The sequence below is a fragment of the Cyprinus carpio genome, chromosome B2 (genome assembly GCF_018340385.1).
Source record: "Cyprinus carpio isolate SPL01 chromosome B2, ASM1834038v1, whole genome shotgun sequence".
Lineage (NCBI taxonomy): Eukaryota > Metazoa > Chordata > Actinopteri > Cypriniformes > Cyprinidae > Cyprinus > Cyprinus carpio.
This window is the reverse complement of record NC_056598.1, coordinates 26,309,156-26,333,523: the sequence shown is the minus strand read 5'-3', so window position 1 is coordinate 26,333,523 and position 24,368 is coordinate 26,309,156. Positions and strand designations below refer to the sequence as shown.

At 37.6% G+C, this 24,368-nt stretch overlaps 1 protein-coding gene across 1 annotated transcript in view; it reads right to left on the bottom strand.

Annotated features, from left to right (window-relative positions):
- Positions 1-11,267: 11,267 nt before the first annotated feature.
- LOC109086539 (ephrin type-B receptor 1) overlaps positions 11,268-24,368 on the bottom strand; it is a 198,539-nt gene continuing 185,438 nt past the window's right edge. The window contains exons 10-13 of the mRNA XM_042718917.1: positions 22,167-22,352; positions 20,450-20,697; positions 19,221-19,436; positions 11,268-11,507 (exon numbers count right to left, since the gene is read on the bottom strand). Coding sequence (XP_042574851.1) covers positions 11,286-11,507; positions 19,221-19,436; positions 20,450-20,697; positions 22,167-22,352 — 872 coding nt within the window. The 3' untranslated portion in view covers positions 11,268-11,285. The remainder of the gene's footprint in view (positions 11,508-19,220; positions 19,437-20,449; positions 20,698-22,166; positions 22,353-24,368) is intronic.

The following is a 24,368-nucleotide window of genomic DNA, read 5'->3' as shown; positions in this document are numbered from 1 at the left end:
ATGCATCATTTGTGTGACGGCAAAAATAAAATAAAATAAAATAAAGTCGTTGAACAATCTAACCCCAAACTCTTTCAGACAACACTGTCACTTCTTAATTATTTGATAAACTACGTTGTTTTGGCAGGAATAATTACTAAAGCAGAGCATCGCTGGACAACTACATGAATTTAATGCCTCGTTAGTCAAATTATTACTCTAAAAATGTGTTCCTCGTTATCTCTTTTAGCCGCCATGGTACTTCGTAAGCACACCACTGTTGTTTTGTAGACTCGAGTGTCTCGAGAGTGTCTGTAAACTCCTAACAGCCCTCGCAAACACACTCCCTTTACAACAGTAGTGGAGCGGCTGCACGTTTGACCTGCAGCTTGCCTCATTATCAAGAGTTCTCTCCGGATGAAGATATCACTCGCTTGACTTCAGCTTTTCCAAGGTCTTTATTGAGTGCATTTCAGTACAATAGTTCTCAGAAAGTTACAGTTTCAAACTCTGACATACTCATCACAAGAAACGAGTGTTAACTATACAGCCTCGGTGAGGTGAGGGGGGCTTTCCTTCGTTCGCTATCTACAAAACAGTGCGAGCTAGTATCCATGCCATGCTAGTAATATCAACAGTCTCTCGAACCCTTTGACCCTCTGGCTTTTAGTTTCGGTTGCCTAAAGTAATGCTCCAACACTTTAACATGAAAGTGTTGTTTGAAACGCACAGAAAGTACGATAGAAAACACAGGCTCGTTCCTACCGGTGGTGTCAGATGACGCCTTTGTTTGTTCAAAACAAGCTTTTTGTTTGCTCTTGTGAAGTCTGAGCTGTGCTAGTGAACACTTGCACCGCTCAGACTTCAGTTGGCACGGGAACAGCATCACCGCTGATCCACTGCCAAACGCTCACCAGACTCCACAATGTGTCGACACTCCAGGCAAAGAGCGATAAAATTAGACTCAAATCATTTCCGTTCATCCTCTCACTCCCTGCCTGTTCCCTCAACCCTCCGAGAGGAGGAGGAAGAGGAGGATACCCTTGCAAGAGATGAAGATTAGCCTCAATTGAGTTGTTGAACATGTGCAAAACGAGAGGTTAAAATAAGAAAAAGAGAGACACATTCACAATAGAAACAATAGTGTTCATGTACATAGTCAAATATAAATCATATACTACATCTGTATGGTTGCGCGTGTGCCTTATGGTGAAGCTTCAATCTGTCTGTGCAGATGGTAAAGCGCTGCCATGTGTTTTACTCTATATAGTGATAGATGGATGGATATATTGACCAGGATGATTATTTGTCCATTTTGCATGTACACATGACCGATTAACAGAAATAGCATTCCAAAATCCAAAGCTTTTCACTGGACAAAAGTTTGAGGTCTGTAAGATTTTTAAATTGTTTTAAAATAAGTCTCTTATGCTCACCAAGGGCCAGATTTACTAACAGCTTGCACCTGCATAAACACCAGTGCACAACCGTCTTTTGGCGTTAAAATAGTACTGTAAGGATTTCCTAAAGATGCGCAGTGAAGAATTAGCGCTGAAAAGGCATGGACACAGTTATTTTTGCTCCTGAGCTTATAGAATATGCATTTGTAGGAGTTTCTCATTCAGATGCAAAATTTATGGGAGGAGAGTATTAAAATTAATGCGATTTACAAACGTTTGCACTCATCAAATTACTGGTATTTGCACCAATATTTAGTGCCCCAAAAAACCCACGTCTTATAATTTAATTTGGTAATTTGCGCTGCTCTTGGTCGATTTCACTGGTCATTATGGAAATGAGATGTTGTGTCTGTGTTCTTCAATGTGTGCATTGTTAGTAAATCACCCGCAGAATTTTCCCCTCCCATCTGCAGTTTTTATGGAATTGCGCTCTAACGCTAATTTGCCCTGTTTAGTAAATCTGGCCCCAAGGCTGCATTTATTTGATCAAAAATACAGTAAAAGAAAATTTTACGTATTGTGAATAATTATTATAATTTGAAATTTTAATATATTTTAAAATGTAATTTATTCATGTGATGGCAAAGCTGAATTTTCAGCAGCCATTACTCAGTATCCTTCAGAAATTAATTTCCTTTCCTTTGCGGTTCAAGAAATATTTCTTATTCTCATCATTGTTGAAGATGTACTGTACTGCTCGATATTTTTTTGTGGAAACGTAATACTTTTACTTTTACAAAAGAGATAAATATATATATTTACTGTCTCTTTTGGTCATTTAAATGCATCCTTGCTGATTAAAAGTGTTAACTTCTTCAAAAATATATATATCTTAGCGACCCCAAACTTTTGAACTGTTGTATATATTGGAGAGATGCCAATATCTATTTTTTTTTTCTTATGTCAAATAAGCGTTTAAGTTATGATGAATACTATATATTATCAAAAAATTCTAGATATTGGCATATTCCATTTTCCAAAACCCATATTGGTCAACCACTGTTAAACTGTAAAGCCTCTCTCAACAACACACACCTGGAACTCAACATGAAATGCCATTTGCATTTGCAACCCACTGCACTTCAATATGCAGTAATTATAAGTAAAACAGAATATGATGATGTGACTTAATTTTAACCACCATGACTGGACTGTGAAAAGAATAGAGAATAATTCATGTGGTTGGAGGGGAGATGTTGAAATAAAAAGGGTCAATTTTTAACTTCATGCTGACTTGATACTCTAATCTCTGATGGCTGTCTATTCCTTTTTTCTTCATTCTCCATTTCTCTTCATTTCTTTCTCAATCCTGCACTCTCTGCCGTCTCTCGCTCTTGTTTTCTCTTTCATTCTCACTCCAGCTCATTCATCACTCTCCTCAGTCTTTGTGCTGTACCCACAGGTATCCCAGCATGCTCCGCCCTCCCCAGCGTATCTACGGCTCTGAGCGCAAGTCAGCCATTTTTCAGCTGGGCCATACGGCAGGACACCGGACAGCTTGGTTACGCCCCACCACGAACGAGCTGGATGCGGGCCACGGGGACGATACTTTGTGATCATTAATTGAGCTGCCTTTACACGGAGGCAGAGGGGAAGATGTCTTCATCTCACGCTAATGCTTTTATAGAGCCAGACATTATTGCTACTACCGTCATATGGAGGGACAGATTTTACTTTCTTCAGTGTAATACAGCTGAGGCGTGTGTGTGTGTGCACAAAAAGAATATGCCTATTGGCAGAAGCTGTAAAAGTGTGTCATCCTTACCAAAAAGCCAATATGCTCTTTGGTTGCCATGGTGAAATTCCTTGTAGCCAATTAGGTGCAACACCTTGGGTATATCTGCGTGATGGATTGTGTGTGTGTGTTGCTCGCAGAGAATAACCATAAACCATGAGTCTCATTAATTTACAGGCAATGTAGCAGCTTATTCATTACACACACAGACTCACATCAGGCGAATGAATGGTACAGCTGCTAACCTCTACAAACCATTATGTTTCAAATCTTACATAGGGGTCCTTTAATGTTACACCTTATGAGATCCTGTGGAGCTGCTTTTAGCCATTATGACCCCAAAAGCTGGAACATTTTACCAATTACTTTTATATTTATTCATTTACAACACTTTATTATCCAAAGCAACTTACAAATGAGGAATGCTGCAAGTGATTTTATCATAAAAGCACACAAAGATTAGGCAAGCCCTCAATCATTCATATTTTTATTATTTTTACTTTAAAGTTGGCTTTGAGTATTTTAGGTCGCTTTAAGTAGCTACATAATTACTGCAAAATCATTTTCATTAACTCATTTTTAACATTTAAATTAACTTTTTATTTAATGATAATTCTTTGCTGCTAGTTGTAAATTTTTTCATCTTACTAATTTTTAAAATAAAATGTTATTTTATTATTTGTAGGCGCTTTTTTAGCAAAATTTTAGTTATGAATGGTACTATATTAATAAAATAAAATGATAATGTTATTTGTAACACTTAATAAAGTTAACTTTCTTAAATTTTTTTTTTTTTTTTTTTTTTTACAGCATTTTTTTTTAATACCGCATCTACTGATCTAGATTAATGTAATAAATACACTATGGTTTACTGTCAATTCATGTTCATTCATATATTAATTCATACAATCTGAATGTTTTAGTAGGTTTAGAAATTAACATTAATCTAGATTAATAAATGTTTTAAAAAGTATTGTTAAATGGTAGGTTATACATATATAACGCATGAATATAATACTGATAAATTAGACCTTATTGTATAGTGTTACCTTTAATAATAATAATCTTTAATTATTATTATAATTATTATTATTATTATTATTCAGCTGATGCTATTTCTCCATGGCAACCAAAAAGGAACAGCCCAAAGCCATCAACAGACCATGTGTGTGTGTGTGTGTGTGTGTGTGTGTGTGTGTTTGTGTGTGTGTGTGTGTTTGTGTGTGTGTATGTGTGCGCATTACACTGTGCTTAACTGACTGCTTAAGTAGAATGTGCTCAATGGGGTGGCGTTAGGCATCTGTTCACAAGGGGTCACACAGATGTTCAATCCAGACACACACAGAAATAAATGGAGAGCTGATGACACGAAAGAACATGTACCGCATTTAGCAATGTCATCGAGAAGCATCTGGAGCCGAGAGAGTGACTCGGCCTGATAAAAGTGGTGAAGGGCAGCGGTTTCGTGAGTCTCTTCGTTTCCTGCCTGCAACCTTTCAGTTGGCTTATCATGTAAACACGTGCTTGGAAACAGATTAGCGGTTTTAAAGACCCTGTAAGACCAACATTAGTACAGCTTATTAACAGTGGAACTACATTTAAGTGTATTAGCTAGTTTAGGCGGTGACGACGCACCTTCCCAACGCTAGTCGACGCATTCAAACACTCTGACACGAAACTAACAAGAACGACTAGAAGAAGTAGAAGAAGAAGAGGTGGAAGAAAGAAAAGCTGTACACGTAAGTGCTCATCAGCGTGGAAACACCTACAATAAACACTGTTTAGTGGCCTGAATGCGTAGCTTTTTTCACCTAAAGTATATCTTTTTAACGCTAGTTTATACACAACGAACTGATATTTACACAACATCGACAGAGTCAAAGTCCATCCCAGATTGTTCTCGTGGCGTCGCGCTGACGTAAGTGAGTTCGTGTCTTGCAGAATCGGCGGTTCTTGTCCAATGCGCAACATTGCCAAAAATGCAAGCGGAAGAAGAGGGTATTTACATACAGGTCCGTTACACTTCACCTTCAATATGAAGGTTTACTCTGAAGATAAACTCGTATTTATTTAAAGATATACATCATTTACGCTCGTATGGCCTAGGGATGGGACGCAGGCATACAGGATGTCCTTTGGCAACGTCAGCCATACTGAGATCGACAGGTAGTGTAAGTGGGAAGCAGTGACGATAGAAGGTTTATAGCGAAAAAAAAAAAAAAACTGAAAAAAGAAGAACGAAAGAACCTTGTAGAAAACGATGCAAGACGTCTCAGAATCTGAGCAGTCACTGTGATTTCTGGATAAGCATCGTAAAGGTAATTAATGATGAGAAGAGGACAAAAAGAGTCCACTTCTTCGGTTTTCCCTGTAAATGTAGCCCGAAGAGGCAAACGGACGATGGGTTAACAAATCCTGGCGGTCCTGTTGCGATCTGGTCTATTGGATATGGGATGATGGTTCCTCTCCTGAAACACATTCTCAGATCAGGATGATAGTCTCTATTCTGGCGCGCTCCGATGGGATTGGGCTCACCCGCTGGTAATTCTTCCGCAAGCTGCCCGGCCCGTCGTCCGGCGCCCCCTGTAGTCATGCCAGCGCTGTGCCCGTCTGGCACTGGGACATCTGCAGGTGCATGGACTGAATGCTGTTGAGGATTTTCTTCTGATGGCCGGCTAGAGTCACACCTATCCTCAACAGGTCCCTGTGAACACAAGAAAAACACATAACTACAGTTAATACTGGACACACATTCAAATGCAGTACACAACTGTGACAAATACCTCCAACATAACACTTAAAACCTCTATAATGTTACAAATGTATGAGACAAAATCATAGTTAATGGTTTGTTAATAGAGAGAATTGGACCTTAAAATAAAGTGGGACCATAATAACAAAAAGGTTGATCACCTTGCTATTACACATCTGCCTGTTGTCAATGCCCGTCATTATAATCCATACTAACAAACCTGGTTTATTTTTTAGTGTAACAGTAGTTAAAACTAAAATACACTAAAAGCATTTTGCCAGATGGTACAGGAAAATCTTCTCTCCCTGAGCAACACTCGACGAGCACTTCCTGTTACTAGAGTAACGGTCAGCGCATCAAAAGGCCAAGTAAGATCAAGACATGTCTGCTACAGCATGTGATTTTAGGTGACTGTTACATTGCCTCCTTTAAACTACAAAGACAAAAGACCAACTCTGAATGAATGAATTTACTACGCTATCCTCCAAGAGGAGCCTTTATTCTGAATGAGAACAACCTGTACTATCAATATACGAACCATTCAAACAATACAGAGAGAGAGAGAAGAACAGCTCAGAGCCCCTACAGTTTTATAGATTTGAGAGCAAACAGCATTAACATATGAAAGCTGCTTGCTTTTAACTTCCTGTTTATGCATGGGCTCATACTTATGTTGCTAATTAAGCGCAGACACTCTCTGTGAGCAGCGGCTGCATTAATCACAGCGTCAGAAACGCTACACCTCACAGTACGCTTCCCGCCATGAACAAAACACCAGGAGACATATTTTATATCCACCTGTTTGCTCAATAGCAACTCAAAAAAATCAAAACACATGCACACATACCTTAGCGATTCATGCTAACCCTACTGTATGGTTTAGAAATCGATATTAAACAAGTTGGCTGAGATATCTGGCCACCCAACATTCAGTGATCAATGACTGTCTGGAAATCTGAAACCAGCTTTAATCACACTTCACACAGACACAACAAACTAACTCACCAAGCATTGGACATCTTCTGACATAAACCAATAATATGACAGGACGGCTGAATAAGACGCATAATTGTTGTAAACATAATGATTTTTGAAACAGATGTTGTTAACAGTGTGATCTATGAAAGCCTGTTTCCACCACAGAGAAGAAAAAAAAATACACAGGAAACTAAGATAAAGTTAAACACAGGAAATAAAGTTGCAAATATGAGGTCAAAAGACACAATTTGGGGAAATAAGGTTGTAGTTGGGTGGTTGACTAGTTGTATGACCAGGGGCCAGTTGTATAAACTTAGCCACCATGTTAAGACTGTGTCTTAAGAACTAGTTTGACCAACTAGCATATGCCAAGGTGTAATCAGTCTTACTTTTCCAATACAAATAAGACCAATCTATCTCTCATAACTGAATTTAAAAAGTTATGATCAGCCTTGAAGAAAAAAAAAATTAGATGACTAACTTTTTAAGACTAGTCTAAACAGTTTATGCAACCGGCCACTGTTGATGGGGTTAGTTTAACCAATTTAGAGCTGGTAGGCCATCTTGGCTGATTATTGATTAAAGCCTAAGAAATCTTATAAACAGAACTTTCTAAATGGTTAGACTGGCCATTAGCTGGTTCACACTGGTTTAGGGTTTTGACTAGTTGTATGACTACTAGTTGTATGTCAATCTGGTTAGAGCTGGTGGACCAAGCTGGTGATGAGCTTGCGAACCATATTTTAAAACACTTCCGAATGGTTGTCCAGTTTAACTAGCTCAAACCTGGTTCTACCAGCAGCGTAAAGCTTTAGTAACAATGACAAAAGCCTAACAAATAGAAGAACCTTAGAAACTGTGAGACTGGTCATCGGCTGGTCCAAGCTGGTTTAGGTGGTTGACGAGATGATAGGGTCAAATTCACCATGTCAGTCAAACTTGTTAGAGCTGGTGGACCATCTTGGCTAAGATGATGAGGAGCTAGATATCCACATTTCAGAACACTTCAGAATGTTTAACTACCTTAAACTAGCCTGGTTTTTCCAACTTAGTTAGAAACAAGGCTTTAGATAGTTCCAAGCTGGTTTGGGTGGTTTATGAGTTTGACGACCAGCTTATTTAGAAAGTCAATGGTAATTTAGGTTGTTTATTAGTTGATTGATCAGCTTTTGGGGCCAAGTTTGACCTGATAGATCATGTTGGGTCAGCCTGGATAGAACCACATTCCAAAATGGCTTGGACTGGCTGACCAGCTTGACCACCTGATGCGAGTACAGCCTTTTTAAAGAACTTTTATTGACCATAATGTAACCCCAATGTTGAAAAGTTGTAGAAATTATTTAGAAAAGACACTTAAGAGTTCACACTCACTCTGAAGTCATCTGGGTGACCAGCTGTAGGGATGTGAAGCCAGAGTTGAGGAAGTTGTCTCTGTACTGAGACATCTTGATGGCGGCCAGCCATTCCTCCACAGAACTAAAGGTGGTGAAGTCTGGGATGGACCTGTCCAACAATGGCTGGGAGGGACTGGAGGAAGAGAGAGAAACAGAGAATGAGATGCAGTGGGGGAAAAAGAGTTACATCACTCAACCAAGGTTACTGTCTTTGTAGGAACCACCAAACTCGTTTTTTCCCAGAAAGAAAACAGCTTCATAAGTGGACTAAAAAATGTCTAGTTTAATATGAAAACGTGCTAAATGTTTAGGGTTTGTGATTTTTTTTTAGAAATCATTCTAATAAGCTGATTTGCTGCTCAAGAAACATTTCTTATTATTGTCAATGTTGAAAACAGTTATGCTGCTTAACATTGTTGTGTTAACCAAGATATATATTTTTTTCAGGATACCTTTATGAATAGAAAGTTCAAAAGAACAACAGTAGAAAGAAATATTTTATAAATATATATAAAAATATGAATTTAAATAAGACCTGATTTTTTTTTTTTTTTTTTTTTAGCATATATAAAGGTTTCAACCATAGTAAAATAACAAAATGTGTGTATAATGAGTTGATTTGACTCACATCGTGGGTATACTGGCGACTGCTTTAAGGCTGGTGGGGTTGCGGATGAGTTTGTCGAGCGTATTGACGATATCCGTGAAGCGCGGCCGAACGTTCCGATCTTTCTGCCAGCAGTCGAGCATCAGCTGGTAGAAATCAGACAGACAATCCATGGTGGCAGCCAGCAATCAATCCCTATATAAATCATCAACCACACAAAAAAAAAAAATATAATAACAAAATTAATTGCTTTGTTGTCATTTCTGGAGGAAGTATCTGACTCTTAAACATTTTCTTGAGTGTTTTAGTGGAAAAAAAGGTACAATACTGTCAATGGGACAATCCCCTTAGATATAAAATCTATCATCTTTGTACCTTATTTACCACTAAATGGTACATATTAGTACTTTGAAAGTGCATATTATAACCTAAAGTGTACAACTTAGCACCCTTTGAAAGGGTACCACCTTGACATGCAAATTTTATTGATAAAACAATAAATAAATCAATCCTAAGTAATAAATGATTACTAACTAAAAGATTCACTCAGAAAGGGTCACTGGACAAATCAGTGAACAAATCTTTTGCATGAACAAATCTTTTAGTGAATAAATAAGTGGTCAAATCTAAATAAATCTTTTAGAGAATTCAAAGAATCAAAACCCCTGTTACTAGAGGAAACACATTGTGAGAATATATTTGAGAAGTGCTTCAGTAATAAAAAATAATACCATAAAACATATATCAGTTTTGTTGCATAGAGATTGCAACATAAACAAACAACCCACATCATTAATCTTTAAACGTGATCTGTTGTTCTACCCTCCTCAAACACTGGACTTTTCCCATATTCCTCTCTCTCTGATTCTCTCTGACACAAGTAAACATTAAATGAACAAACAAATACACTGTCCAGCCTCTGCATACCAATCTAGAGCTCTGCTTCGCACAAACATGTATCTAAATATTTCAGGATCAATACTCTCTGCTCCCTCCATGCCAGCCGTTTTTCTCCTAAACTGATTCCACAGGACTGCGGTGAGATGTGGGCACTCAGTGCTGCAGATGTCCTGCTGTTTCATTATGCTGATATGATCTTTTTATGGTAATTTGGGACTGGATGATCATTAAAAACTCTAGAAGAACAGATAATGAAGTGAGTGATATGCCAAAGAAGCATTATCCAACTCCTCCATTACTTTACCTTTAGCACACTTATTTTATGTCAGAGAGTATAACACGGGAGCTCTGTTGTTTTCTTTTTGGTGCATGTCACAAGATGTTAAACATTTTGTAAACCAGAATCAGACAGCTTTACAGTCTGAGTCCTTCATGAGATGGTTTTCATGAATATTTAACTACAGAATTTTCAAATACAACATATAAATTAAGTCGGTCAAGCATGACAAACAACACCTCTTTTGAGCAATGGAGACAATCTTTAAAAAAAAAAAAAAAAAAAAGTACACAGAGAATGCACAGAAAGTTGAGTTTGGCAGTCATTACAGTCACAAGTTCCTCGGGGTATGTTCTGCATCTCTGATGTGTTAACTGGATGCTAAAAGGATGGGGGAATTTATGTTTTCATTGGCAGGATTTTCCAAAAAATCCCCACAGAGCCTAGAATGAGTCTGCTATATTCACAATTCGAACAGAAAAAATAAAAAAAGAAACTTTCGTCTGCTCTGAAACACAGATACTGGGAGATTTGAATGCAGAAAGACTCTGAGGCAGGTACTGTAGATTCAGAGAGAGAGAGACGCCAAGACTCAAAGTAGTGAGTCTTAGAGCCAATGAGATTGACAGGAAAGGAGACTCATGGCAATGAAATTCAGAGGTAAAGCCAAAGGGTGTTTGGTGCTTTATAGTTAATCATACACTTTACATACATCATGAATGCACTGCAAAGCTTTACACTCTGTCACTGGGGTGGTACCCTTTAAAAAATTACTGAAATGCACCATTTAGGTTCTAATATGTATCTTTATGGTAATACTGCACCCTTTAAGGGTATATATGGTACAGATGTGTACCTTTTGAAAAGTTACCACCTCATGGAAAGCTCAGGTTTACTTTTCATACATGTATAATTCCAAAGATAATGATTACACACAACAGCATGGGTTCATTTTAGTTGTAAGTGGGTTTTATCCCACTTTATTATATTATATTATATTATATTATATTATATTATATTATATTATATTATATTATATTATATTATATTATATTATATTATATTATATTAAAATTGTATTATATATTATTTTATATTGTTTTAGTAATAATAACAACAACAATAATGATACAAATTATATAGTGTATAATAGTATATTATAGAATAGTATATATTGTAGTTTTATATTTTATTTTATTCAGTTTACTCAGGGCTAGTGTGACTCAAAGCCAGTAATAGACAGTCATACTCTATTTTGTAAAAAAAAAGACTTACATCTTGGTTGCTCATGTCCCAGTAGGGCCTCTCGCCAAAAGACATCACCTCCCACATGACAATGCCATAACTCCAGACGTCACTAGCAGAAGTGAACTTCCTGTATGCGATGGCTTCCGGCGAGGTCCATCTCACAGGAATCTTTCCACCCTAAGGAAAAAACAAACAAATGACAGTTCAGACTGGTGTGTTAGAAGTGATAGGATGCTTGCATATGGATTGATTTTGGTCATAAGAATGCACGTGACTCATTTATGTTCACATAACCATTCAATAGTGAAATATATCGCTTTCACATAGATGGCTGGAAAGTATGCTGTTTGAACAAAACAAATAAGCAATGGGAACATATCGACTCACTGAACTCTACATTCATCGCAACTTTAAATATTTGCAAACAATGGGCTGAATTTGCATTTTTTTAATTCAGCACAACTGAATTCAGTTATTTTTGTGTACATGTGTGTGTGTGTGTGTGTGTGTGTATGTGTGTGTGTGTGTGTGTGTGTGTGTGTTTGTCAAGAGGGCTTAGCCTCGTCCGTGGAGCGTGTCTGTCTATAATTGGTCTACATGAGGCTGGATTTGTGTTTCACTGATTAAAATTGACAGTAGTTTGTTTTAAGATTCAACTCACACACACACACACTCACACACAAACAATGACAAAACACACACAGAACTGGTTTGAGATCCACATGCTTTATGTTCCAGTCTAATGATGTCAATTAGTTCAGTCCTGCCTCTGACATCAACCAGATGAAAACTAAATAACAGGAAAAGCTGAGCAGCATATAGTCATTCTAGAAGTACGCTTTAGAATCGGTGTGTTTAGGCTAAAAATTGACAGCAACGAAACTAAAACTTTTACATTTTCTGAAGAAAATGTACTGTAAGTGGTGTTTACACATGCAAAAATTCCAATGTTAGGCTGTTTCCATGCAGTCAATGTGTCCTAACCTGTTTTTGGCAAGTTGCTATGTGGTTGCTACATGGTTGTTTATTGTACGCATTACAGATTTTAGAAACGACTTTGTTCCCTTCTTTAATGTACATTTAGGGAATATTCCAGTACCCACCAGATGTACACTTTATAAATTACAGTTTAATGAAGCTTCTGAATAATAACTAAACAGGAAATATTTCAGCGAGTTGCAGAAGAGGCAAATAAAGAATAGAATACTGAATCGAGAGCGAAACTATTTCAACCTGATTCAAATGACTGTGAATGATGTCACTGCTTGTAGGCGGGGCTTTCTCATTTTAAATGCAAAACTGCAGCCGCCCAGTGTCCTTATAGATAGAAAATGAAAACATTTTAGTAAATGTAAGGAGAACAACCTAAAACAAGATTACATAATCCCAGACCTCTTTCTCTCTCCATGTTTTATTAAGTTTGGTGACAAAACAGTGGTCAGGGAAGGACAGATGCCTGCTGGGAGTTTGCGTCACTCTTACAATCACTCCATTCCACCTCTTTAACCCTCAGTTCTCTCTTTAGTCCCCTACATCCTTCCTGCTTTTTTTCTTTATCTATCCATCTATCACTATATTTTTGCAACCCATTGCATCTTCTGTGGGTCAGTATGAAGCAGAAAACCATGAAAGAGAAGAGAGAGACAGTTCTTTAGGGTTTTTCTTGTTGGAGTTTTCTCATTTGGTTTAAAAAGAATTTAGAGATGAAAGGGCTTCAAAACAAGCTCAGCATCCTTCTATAGTATATGAACTCAATATTCACTTTCAATATTCCTGCAATAACTTTGCATCACCTCAGTCATGATTATCAGTCAAAGATTTATAAAGACCAATAATCTTAAAAGGGTCACACCACCACATCAAAAAAAGATTTTCTTTGCTCTTTTGATATAAAATAATTTGACGTAGTGCAAACAATATACAGTAAATACAAAGCAAAAATTCCAGCCCACCCAAGACCATATACTGAAACTAAGCTGCAAAAATTGTTTTTTCAGAAATCATCACGGTTTTAACATGCAATACACACAAGTTGCCCTGCTTTGTGTTTAGGACCTCAGAGATCTATCAGGCACAAAACTGGGCATTTTTCAACAGTGAGTGCTATGACATCCAAAAGCACAATAACAAATGACCTCTCATGTTTAGCTATCATAGGTGAATTCAACAGTTTGCCCACCGTGATGAACAATACTGTGAAGAACTACAGTACAGGCAGTTAGTCATTCACAAAAGAGATCATTTGCAATGTCTTAAAGACACAGTAGCAAAAAAAATACCAACAAAACCAAGTGTAACTGTTGGGTTACACTTTGGTATCTTGACTAACTTTATACAGTAAATGGACTTCCGGGAAAATAAAATGCCTCTGAATATAAACAAAGATTTTTTTTTTTATTATTTTTTTATTTTATTTTATCAAATGAAAAATATAAAACAAATGAAGGATTTGATGACCCTTTCTGCTTGCATTTTCTCCTGACCTTAGTGTTCAGTGACCTGAAAGACTCAATTTCATCTTCATCGATTCTAATATAAGATGGAATGAACCTACATACGACAGAGACCAGTGTCATACAGGTCACCTTCACTGACTGCTATCTGTGACGAGAGGCCTGTCACCACAGAGACAGGACACATAAACACTGACTTCAGGTTAGTGACGATTACTTTTACATTGAACCCATGTAGTGTCAACATAACAGAACTGAACTAGCAATGGTTAATGCTAAAGTGGCAATGTCTTACACCTATAGTAGATTGTTTGAAGTGTGTTTAAAAAAATGTGGGTGAGATGAATAATATAAATACATTTAAAAAATAAAATAAAATAAAATAAAATAAAATAAAATAAAATAAAATAAAATAAAATAAAATAAAATAAAATAAAAACAGCTGAATCACTGAAACATGAAATGTTTGGTCAAACACAATGTGGTTTATCATTCATGAAGCATTTATAGAAATAGACCCATATGTCTCTCTGATGCTTCACTGTCTGTCACTATTTCCGAGCTGCAGTCTGAAAGAACAATGAAGATCTGTCTCTCAGAGAGGCACATGCTCACAGCAAACAACACTTGAACAACTGCAGAAGAAAGACACACCACTAGTGTTTAATGTCCCAAACACAAACAATCTGTAACGGAAATGTGCATGCATGAGGCAAAACAACAGTGCATATATTTAGATCTGAAAAACTGTGCATATTAGAAAGACAGAAAGAGACAGGAGACTCTTTTTCTGTCTGTCGATACTTTCAGTACTTAAAACTAAAGAAACTTACAGACTGATGAAAAACAAACAAACATGTAATTTAATGTGATGTGAAAATATAGACTAGTAACATGATATAAGATTTCTCATAGTTTGACACTGATGTCAACAAACCAATAATGCTAGAAAGTGAATATTAGATCACCTTGTCTAACTGCTTTTAAATTATAACCCATGGCCATTTGGTTTCTCTGCGTTCCTCACAGATCTAATTTGCTTATATCTCCTTCACTTACATTAATTTCAAATTCCAGTCCAATTTGTGCTGCATTAACATCAGCATGCAAATCAGACGTCAGGGGAGGTGGTTCAGATAGCAGCAGGCTAACGGTGCGTCGCTAACCTTTCGCCCCCTCTTCCTGGTCTCGTACCGCCCCGCCACCGCCCAGACGCCCGACGGGGACAGCGCAAATTAAACCACGCTCACCTAATCCTTTATCAGCCTTTCCTTCCAATTTCCCAGCCAGGGTTTTTAATATTAGATTATGACCTTGTCTTTCATAACCAGGTTAAGTATTCTTTTTTTTCCTTGACTCGAACGCTCTTTCTTTTCCTTTGAGAGTTCTTTGTGCTTAAATGAAATGGTGCTTGTTCGCCACTGTGTGAGGTTTTCAAGTCTGTCAGATGTTGCTGCAGGTCAAAGGTCTGATAGCATGTTTAAATAATGACAGCTGAGGACGGCAGTGTGGTAAAATGTTGCTCACACTGCTTCTCTGTTTGATACAACAGCAACTTGCTATCCAATCTGCTCACATTTTACAACACAGGCAAGAGTCAAGGTTGCATAAACCTATGAAATTGAGACCGAATTGACAGTTTAAATTCACTTAAATAAACCATGATAAATGTTGCAGTCCAAAATTACATACTAAAAAATGCAGACAACACTATTACTATTGCTCATACTTATTAAAAATCATATAAACATATTTTTAAGGTTAATATATATAACCTGACCTCAGCAATTGTACTAAGGATATAAAGATTACCAAAGGGAACAAAAAAAGGAGGAGAGGTGTGCAATTACTGTTCCACATGATAAAGTGGATGGAATTAAAAAAAAAAAAGAAGAAGAGTTTTGAGCAAAAATTATTAATTTTCTTCAGAAAAACATACAATTAACATACAGTTAATCTAACAAAAACCTTCTTGCTTTGCATAAATTAAAGCATGCATCACCCTTTGTTCAGAATGAATCTGGCTCTGATACTGACCTTGAGAAATTTCAGCTAAATGCTGTTGTAGACTATTAGGATTGCTCAAAGCGAGCTGTTGTGAGATCAGGAAAGATTAAGCGTAAAAAGAGCACACGTTCATCTCAGCTGCACTGCACAGAGGACTGCCACACACGCACACACACGCACGCACACGCACACACACACGACACGAAGATGGGGAATGTAATAACTGATGGGCTTATACTGGCTTAGCTACCTGTGACACTTGACATTTATCAGACTACATCAAGCACACACAAGCACACACACACACACACACACAAACAGATGCATTTCTCCTCATTCGTCCTTCCTAAGATGTAATTTAACAGGTAAACAGCCTGTACATGTACTAAATCTGATAGTGGTGAGGTCATGGATTCTCTTTTCCACTGGCTTAAGCCTCATAATGTTTGCCAGTGGAGGTCTGTGTCAACAAAAATATTTGAAAAGCATATTCAAAGTTTTATTTGGGACATTTAGTAGCAAATATACAGGATATCACTGAGTGTGCCTGAATATTTCACATTGTTCTCAGGGTTATGTTCCGTAAACACTCATACCCACCCACTTGATGCTGTGAGAAATGAGAAGCTTATTTCTTAAATTCATTTTGTTTAACAGTATTTATCTGTTGATTCAATTTGACATTTTAATTTAATAATTTTAATGGGATAGTTTACCCAAAAATGGAAATTCTGTTATTAATTACTCACCCTCGTGTCATTCCAAACCCATAAGACCTTCGTTAATCTTTGTAACACATATTAAGATATTTAGGATGAAATCCTAGAGCTTTCTGACCCTCCATAGACAGCAAGGTAACTACTACTACGGTCAAGGCACAGAAATGTAATAAGGACATCATTAAAATAGTCCACGTGATATAGTTCAACCGTAATATTATGTAGCTACAAGAAAACAAAAATAATAATTTTATTCAACGTTTTCTTCTTTTCCGGGTCAGTCAGCCACCATTCACAAGAGTACCATGATGCAGGCCTGTGCATTCCTCTGCTTGTAGTTACAATTCCTTACTATGTTTCTGTGCCTTGACCGTGGTGGTTGCATTGTTGTATCTGCAGGGTCAAAAAGATCTCCGATTTCATCAAAAATATTTAAATTTGTGTTCTGAAGATGAACGAAAGTCTTACAGGTGTGGAACGACATGAGGATGATTTAATAAATGACAGAATTTTCATTTTTGGGTGAACTATCCCTTTAAGAATTCTTCATTTTTATCACTCCATGCGTTCCTTTGGAATTTAACCCATGAGCTTGGCACTGCTTGAGCTACATGAACGACAGTATTGCCAACACGGATCCAACAATACCAGACAACTGTATGATGGTCAGATGGACTCTTCATGTCTCAGGCTAGTTCGCACTGCCAAGCTGGGCAATGTGAACTAGTTTAACTGACAGTTCTTGGCCAGAATAAGCCGTGATGTGAGCCAGTCTTGATGCCGACAGGCAAAACAATTGTAGAAGATGCTACAGGACATCAGACTTCAACACCTGGAGCTGAGAAGACAAGTAAGGGAAAACTAAAGGAATTGAAATGTTGAGTAAACAGAGGAAAGAAAGAATGAGCATGTCACATTCCACACTCCGGCAAGCCAAATCGCAACCCTCGGACGGGAGAGGAAGAGGAAGAGGGAAACAGAAAGTGACAGAGAGGAGGGTGGCAGGGCGAGGGGGAGTCACACATTCAGATCCCACCTCAGTGTAAATAGTTTTATTTTCCATTTGCAGCACACAGCCACTGCACTTGTCACGCTGACAGCGAGAGGGAAATCTGTGTTCATGCTGGGAAAGTGAGGGACATTTCTTTATTTCTGCCCTTTCAATTTCACTCCCTTCTCTGTATCATCTCCTCCAAGCCCAAAAACCCTCCAATTTCGGGTGAGAAACTCTCTAGGTAGAGTTTGAGTGTGTTTTAGTACACGATTGTTATCTATAAGTTGGACACAGAACATAAATCAGCTGAAAACAAATTTAAAAAGGCAAAATGCCGGAGTGACAGACAGACGGATGGGCAGACGTACTTACAAATGTCCCGTCCTCAAAGGCCAGATCGTAATCTGGCTGTACTGCATGTCCAGACTGAATGTGACTGAGCTGTTTTTTAATTATTCTATCCATGGACCGACAGACAGACAGACAGACGGACAGACGGACTGATGGATAGATGGATAGATAGATAGATAGATAGATAGATAGATAGATAGATAGATAGATAGATAGATAGATAGATAGATAGATAGATAGATAGATAGATAGATAGATAGATAGATAGATAAGTAAGACTAGTAAACAGGCCAACAAAAGCTGACAAGTGAACAAAAATGGCAAAAACCCAGGGGGTAATTAAATCCTCTCTCTATCAGTAAGGAAGACAGCGAAGTCACATCAGTATCACACCCCCGTTCACATCTTTGCTGCCTATTCCTGTCAATCAACAGTCACCGCAGGACATCCTGTTTGTGAATGGTGGCTGCCTTTGGGGCTTAATGAGCTTTCACACGTTTTAAGAGAGACAAAACATTAGTGAAATATTCCCTGTCAGTCATCTCATCTCCTTATCATCCGCCTCACATCTCTGCTCACCAGCGCTAAGGAACCACCCGAGTGTAAAAAATGAAATTGTTTGCTTACAATGCATGGGACATTTCTATGAGAAGTCTGAAGTGAATTTAAAATGTGTTTAATAAAGGATGTGACCCAGGGCTGTTTCTCTCCAGTGTGGAGAAAACGGTTGACCCTGCTAAAAGTGCGACTGTCAGTGCGACCTTCAGTGCGACCAGCGCCTCGGAAACCAGCCTGAATACAGAAGTCATAACAGGGTCAGAAAAGATGGAACAAGACAATGAAATATCAGTAAACCCAGATAATTATGAACGTGGTGAATCCGTGGCACCAAAAATATCACAGCGCTCCAAATAGAGAGTCTTTAAGGAGGTAGGAGAAAATAGTATTTCATATTAATATTAAAGATCTGCAGCACAGGAGGGCTAATGATGCCCTGGATGCCTATTAATGATACATAATAGAGAATTCTGGAAGTCTGAGCACTCCATTTGGGAGGCAGGCTATTGGAAGTCCAGTCACTTGGCTGTGTTCAATCACATACAGAATTTAAATGCAGTTTTTCCAGGAAACGTTCATGTCCTGTCAGAGAGACAATGCACCGTTTCTTTCCAGAGACATTTTGGGGAATAAAAGACAAAGCAGACAAGAATGAGAAAATAAAACTAAGCTTGAGGAAATGAGGAGCAATTACAGATGCTCAATACCTGCCTTTTCATTTATTTTTAAGCAACAGTGCAAAACATGGCACCTATTGGCTCCTGATGAAATGAGATGGTGAGTCTGACGTGCCTGGGCAAAGTCTTACCAGTGAGCTGGTGTAGGTGGGGTCAGAGGTGTCTTCCTGCAGATAACGGGACAGGCCGAAGTCCGACACCTTGCACACCAGGTTGCTGTTGACCAGGATGTTGCGGGCGGCCAGGTCTCGGTGGACGTAATTCATCTCGGACAGGTACTTCATGCCAGCAGCAATTCCCCTCAGCATCCCCACCAACTGGATCCCTGTGAACTGCCCATCATTTTGCTGCCGCAAAAAAAAACACAAATATCACATGACGTTCATCAGCATATCAAACCTCAACTAACGCAGCTCCTGGTGTTTAGCTGTAAACACATTTTTTGGTTATGCAGTATTTGGTTAATTAAGAATATAATAATCTATTTCCACTTAACTCTAATTCAAAAGCATTAACATGATTTGTCAAAGCAGGACATGCTCCAAGATACATGATTGACACAACTGAATTGTGAGTGCCTTTAAAATTTTGATTGAAAAAATGTATCTAAAAATAATTACAGATATGATAAATAGAATAATAAAATGATCAACAGTTAGAACGATAGATAGATAGATAGATAGATAGATAGATAGATAGATAGATAGATAGATAGATAGATAGATAGATAGATAGATAGATAGATAGATAGATAGATAGATAGATAGATTTACAATTAGCGTGAAGTAAAACAGCTGCATGTTGCTCTGAGACATGAATGTGCTTTAATCTTTTAGAAACTAATTAATTAATAAAGTGATCATTTCATACAGGGGCAGACCCTTCAATAATTTAAGCTAAACAGCAGCACAGATTAGATATATTGTGCATGTGCACAACTATAAAAGAGTCATTGATTTTCCTTTTCATGATGCATTTGTGTTTAATGCACTTCATCAGTAGTTGTCTAAAATGTGTTTACAGCACACAGTGGGAGACCTTACAGTTCCTTCGAAACTTGTGTACACAGTCGCCATGTTGCACAAGCGAAAGCTTTGAACCGAACGCACGATAACAAACAGGGTGGGGGTGTGAATCGATAGTGACGCTACTTGGATGTGGTGGATTTCTTAGCCAACTTCAAAGAGGCCCTTTATTGCGGCACCAGATCAAAGCTAGGAAGAACCAATCCACAAGATTGAAAAAAAATGGGCTGAACATTGATTAAGTAGCGTATTTCTCCACACCAGAGGGAAAGAATGAAACAGACAGACAAAAAGAGAGAGAGACACAGGGTGCTTGTTTTGGATGTTGCACTTACCCTAAGGAAGGAGTCGAGCGCCCCGTTCTCCATGAACTCTGTGACGATCATGACCGGTCGGCTCTTGGTGACCACACCCTCCAGGCGGATGATGTTGGGGTGGTCAAACTGCCCCATGATCGATGCCTCAGACAGGAAGTCACGTCTCTGCTTCTCAGAATAGCCTGCTTTCAGTGTTTTGATGGCAACGTAGATCTCTCGTTTTCCAGGCAGTTTCAGTCGACCTTTATACACCTCCCCGAACTCACCTGAGGCACACAAAGAGGAGGAATGAATGAATGACCCTTAAAGCCATCAAAAAAACAATGAAGCTTCTACTGCTGAACATCAGCTACAGTACAAAGGGAAGTTCTGAATCTCTCCAGTGTTATGTCTTATTAATGGGTGACAGTTTTTGGGATATCTGCAAAGTTTTGGCTAGATTAAATGTGGGGATAGAATGGCAGTGGTGAAAGAACCAAGCTCAAAACCAAAGGATAGCTGATTCGAACCTCACAATCTGACGGATATGAATGTCTATGACCTGTTTAGAGTTGAGAATCAAGAAATAAGAGAAGATTATATTCCCAAGAGTAAATTAAAGGAAGCCAGATTTTTTAAAACTTTAATGTTTTGGATGAAAGTGACTGCTAATTTGTAAAACAAAACAACACGATTTTCTGTATTTGCCAACCCAAGTATATTCTGATGTTACATAATATTTAGCAAGTAAAAAAGGTTCCAAAGTATGAAAGCAAAGTTTTCAGATATCAAACTGTGAGTAATAAAGATTACAATTTGCTTATAAAGCTAGTGGGTGCAACTTTTCCAATGCAATTTATACCATTTGCAGTGTTCAGACAGCAAGTAATTAATAAATAGCCATACTAATAATTTTTTTTTTTTTTTTCAAAACATTGTGACAATCACAATGCCAACCTTCCAAGCATGGTTCAATCAATTGCATTAACTTGGGTCTGGACTACAATTAGCCCTAGAGTATTTAATAATAATAATAATAATAAAAGTTCATATGTGGCCAAGATGTGGTAGTTTAACAGTGAAGGTTCTGGGCTATTTACAAAAAAATTGCAGATGAAGTAAAGTGGATATAATTCAGAAACAAGTCACTGTGGTCAGTCTGACCTTCAGTATATCACCAAACCCTATGTTGCATAATGGAGACTCTTTCTACAGTAACCTCACTGGAAGCAAAACCAAGCTTGATTATATTTGTGTGGCCCCAGAAGTGTTCTAAAATCAATAAAGCTTGAGATAAAATGGACAAAAATAGTAAAGGATAGAATAAACAGAAACTTTGTCAACTTTGACTTGAGTTTTACTGATAAAAGGTTGAGAGTATTTGTTTTGATCTGTGTGAAATCCATATAAGGTGCATCAGTGGATTAACTTGAGCTGTCTGAAGCAGAGCAGACTGTGAGTCATAACACGTCTCCACCGCGACTCGCAAAGAAGACGAGGAGAAGGGCACAGACCCTCACGATGCTGAGTTGTGTGTCCTACTTGTGTTTGTGAGGAAATGTAGACTTACTGAGGGCATATAAAAGTTCAGAGAGGTATGTGCTTCAAATCTGTCTGACAGAGATGGCAGTGTAACAGTTGGGGTTTGTGGTCTTTTTATGCTGTTTATTTTCAAGCTTTTGCCCATAAAGTTTTAAGCCGGTCATCCATGCATTAACGTGCATGTAGAAAAATGAGCAATAAACAAGCAACACACCTGCCCCGATAACTTCTTCAATCTTGACAGTGGAGACGTCTATTTCCTTGGCGAATTCTCTGACAGCTTCATTAGGATCTTCATAGGTGAAGGGGTCGATGTAGATCTTTATCCCCGGAGAGCCTGGCAGGGTCGGGCAGCCCATGGGTGTGTGGCAGTTAGACATATCTGGCCTCAAAGTGAGTTCTAGAATACAAACGAATTCCACAAATCACTGAAAGGCTCTTTTGCGTGGCATTATTAACGGTTTTCATTTCAGTGCAGTTGTAAAAACATTATTGTAAATCTATTTTACGATCTAAACGAAAGCAGGTCAAGTCTAAGGATGTTATTATAATCCATTTTTGTTTTAATGCATTTATCGAAACAGTAAATAAACAAATCCAATATGAGTGGTTAAACAAGAGGCAATCTAAAACAGAGTGGATTTATCTGAAATATGAAAATGATTACTGCACCCATTGCCTGACGCTGATGACATCAATAGTTTCTCATAAAACACTGAAATAAATAGGGTTGTGAATTGATTTAAATAAAAATATAGAGGCAAAATGATTTTCATGACATTCGGTTCTGTTAACAGTTCTGCATCTGGAATATAGTCCTTAAAAAAAACTATGAATTTTAAGCTTAAAAAAGCATTCATAAGTGAAGCACAAAGTATTCCACACAAATAATTTTGCACTATTTTATGATGCACTGATTCCACTTTCATTTTAATTGTATGAGAAAACATTTTCAAAAGTTTCCTATTGTTTTTGATGGAAAAAAAGAAAGTCATAGCATTAATAAAATAATGACAGAATATCCAAGTCAATTTCAAGCCAAGAACAATGTTTTCTATATATGCACTCAAAAAACAAACAAACACTTAAAACACCTAAAAATACATTGTGTGTGTGTGTGTGTGTGTGTGTGTATTTATGAATGAACAGTGTGGTAGATCATTTTTAAATAATTAATTACACACTGTATTACTTTGCATTATAATAATGGATTATTTTGCATTATTTGTTTATTATAGTATTAAACTGTAAGTTTGTTAAGCGGAACTGAAATCTCAAACAGAACAGTCTTTAATCTCCAAACCCTGTAATTCTAACCTCTATTGCTAGCCCTTACAGTGTTTATTCTCTATCCCTTTTTCCCCTTTTAAAAACATTATGGATTCATAGCTGGTGACTATGACATCATTAAACAGAAGTGGCAACACAAGACAGTTGCAGTGAATCTCTCTCTCTCTCTCTCTCTGCTTCTCCAATAGAGCCGAATCAAATTCTCTTCTGCCTTTATCCCCCACAGGACCTCATAAACAGATAACGCAGACACGCTATCAAACCGCTCTTCATGGCAGAAGATGAAACTTCATGTGTAAACATCAGTGTGTGTGTGTGTGTGTGTGTGTGTGTGTGTGTGAGCAAGAGAGGATGCAGAAAGTAATCTCAGAGAATCAGAGAGAACCAGCAACCCACACAAATAAACCAAACATTAAACGAGCTCTAAAAGGAGGTGTTCATATCCGCTGCCCAATAAGAAGAGACCCAAAAGCAGGTGTGGAAGCTGATGCAATCACACTGAAAGACATAGGACGCTAGAGGATGGAGAGACCGGGGTATGTCACCCAGTGTGACAGGAAGGCCAAGAGACATTCAAGACTTCCAGCACAATAAATACCCATCCAGCACACACTTTACTGACAGCTCTAGACTTCAGACAAAAGTGTGAAATGAACCAAAATTCACACAATTTAGTCTTAATAAATTGTAATTTTTTTTTAAGTGTGATTCAAAAATGCATATTACAAAAAAAAAAAAAGTTGGTTTTCATGATCTTTGATCAAAATATAATAACTTTTATGACTGCTGAAATTACTTTTCTGCTTTTCTTTTGTTGCCATGTGTGCTGTAAAAATAATTTAATTAATAAAATCACCATCAAATCTAAATAGATTCTGTAAAATCAAGCCCCAACCAACATTATTTTTTTTACCTAATTGTCTCATGTAGACTTATTTTTATTTTATTTTATTTTATTACACAAGCTTGATTCACTATGAAAACATGGGTAAAGTGTATCATTACAATATTTTTTTATTTATTTAGAATATTTATAGTACAGTATATCTATCCATTCATTCAACAAAAAAACTTTATTTTATTTTATTTTAATAAACAAGCTTAATCCACTATAAAACAGGGGTAA